At 33.5% G+C, this 1,494-nt stretch overlaps 1 protein-coding gene across 1 annotated transcript in view; it reads right to left on the minus strand.

The window, feature by feature from the left end:
• Window positions 1-1,488, minus strand: part of LOC111819392 (killer cell lectin-like receptor subfamily I member 1) — a 17,280-nt gene extending 15,792 nt beyond the window's left edge. Inside the window, exon 1 of the mRNA XM_023725843.1 lies at window positions 206-1,488. Within this exon, the coding sequence (XP_023581611.1) occupies window positions 206-353 (148 nt within the window). The 5' untranslated portion in view covers window positions 354-1,488. The remainder of the gene's footprint in view (window positions 1-205) is intronic.
• Window positions 1,489-1,494: the final 6 nt, after the last annotated feature.

The following is a 1,494-nucleotide window of genomic DNA, read 5'->3' on the forward strand; positions in this document are numbered from 1 at the left end:
AAAAAAAAAAAAAGCAAAAAGGATAGCTGGATTCAACCTCATGCTGTTGTTTATAAAATGAACATGTAACATATGTTTACAGAAATTATTTACCCCCGAAACTACCATTTGTTACCTTCTCGTTAAAAGCTGACATTAATGTCAAAGAGTGACCTACATTTTTAACTTGTAGAGAGAGCAAATAAGTGAAAGCAATCATACTCACCGACCTGAAGAATAAATCTCAAACTTTTGTAGGAGAATGATAGATATGAATCAAGGTAAAATTTTTGCAGAGTGGAATTAGTAAAAGTGTACTGCTGGTTACCCAGTTTAAGAACTTCCAGGCAAGATTTTCGGTTAAAAACAAACATCTGATAGTGACATTTAATCAGAGTCTGTGGAAAACTACAAAGGAAGTTGTCATGCAGCTGCTTATTTATAGTTTACCTCCTTCACAAAATACCTTTCAGTATTTGGCTGTGAAAATGTGGCTTTAATATGTATGCCATGATCTTTGATAACCTTGAAACATATTTCATAAATCAAAATCTTCCTGTTTAAAGTAAACGAGAAAAAGATTGAATTTAAAGACTGCTTAATGAGGATGTCCCCATGCCATGTCTGAGGTCTTAAAGGAAAAGAAAAACGAATAAAAATTACACATTGCATTAGAAGTTATATGGAACAAAAGTACCATCAGATATGTAGAACTGTATGTAAATTTGTCAAAATAGAAATTATATTTTTGGTCTCATTGGTTAAATTATAATTAATAATTTTAATGGTGACTGATATCAAAAACTATTGTATGGTGTTTACATTGTATTTATTATAGCATAATATAATAACATATTATAGTAATATATATATAACTTTAATACAATAATAACATAGTACATAATATATATAAATAACTGTATATAATTTGAAAAACTTTGGTGATCAGCAGTCTATGGGTATGAAAGAAATTACCTTACTATAAATTTCAAAATTTGCTTCCTTATTATATTTTACCTGATCACTCAGAACCATAGTACTGATATCACACTCCTCCAGCCTCTCCCACTTGTTTACGAACATTTTCTAAAAGTTCATTCTTCCTCTCCTAATTACTGACTGCTACCCCCTCCTGGGATTCTGTTCACTCATCGGTGATGATGAATCCTTGTCTTCCTCTCTATCTCCAGCCCTTCCATCAATGTCTATGTTCATAGTCCTTCTACGCCCTGGCCACTCGTCTCTTTGCCTCTTCACCTCCAGAAAACTTCATCATTCTGCCTCATCCAGCCACTCCCGTGGGAAGACCTTGTTTTTTTCATAGCCTATAAATAACGTATCAGTTCAAAAATGTTTTATTAAAACCTGCCTCCCTTCACACACACCCTCACCTTTCTAGCTTACTTGTTCATGTCTTTCCAACATAAAAATGCTTTGATCTCATTAACATCTCCAGCCCCATCTCCAACTCTGTTTTGTTCCAATCTCACTTGGCTTCTTTCTTCACTTTTCTCC

The sequence above is a fragment of the Trichechus manatus genome, unplaced genomic scaffold (genome assembly GCF_000243295.1).
Source record: "Trichechus manatus latirostris isolate Lorelei unplaced genomic scaffold, TriManLat1.0 scaffold00472, whole genome shotgun sequence".
Taxonomy (NCBI): Eukaryota; Metazoa; Chordata; class Mammalia; order Sirenia; family Trichechidae; genus Trichechus; species Trichechus manatus.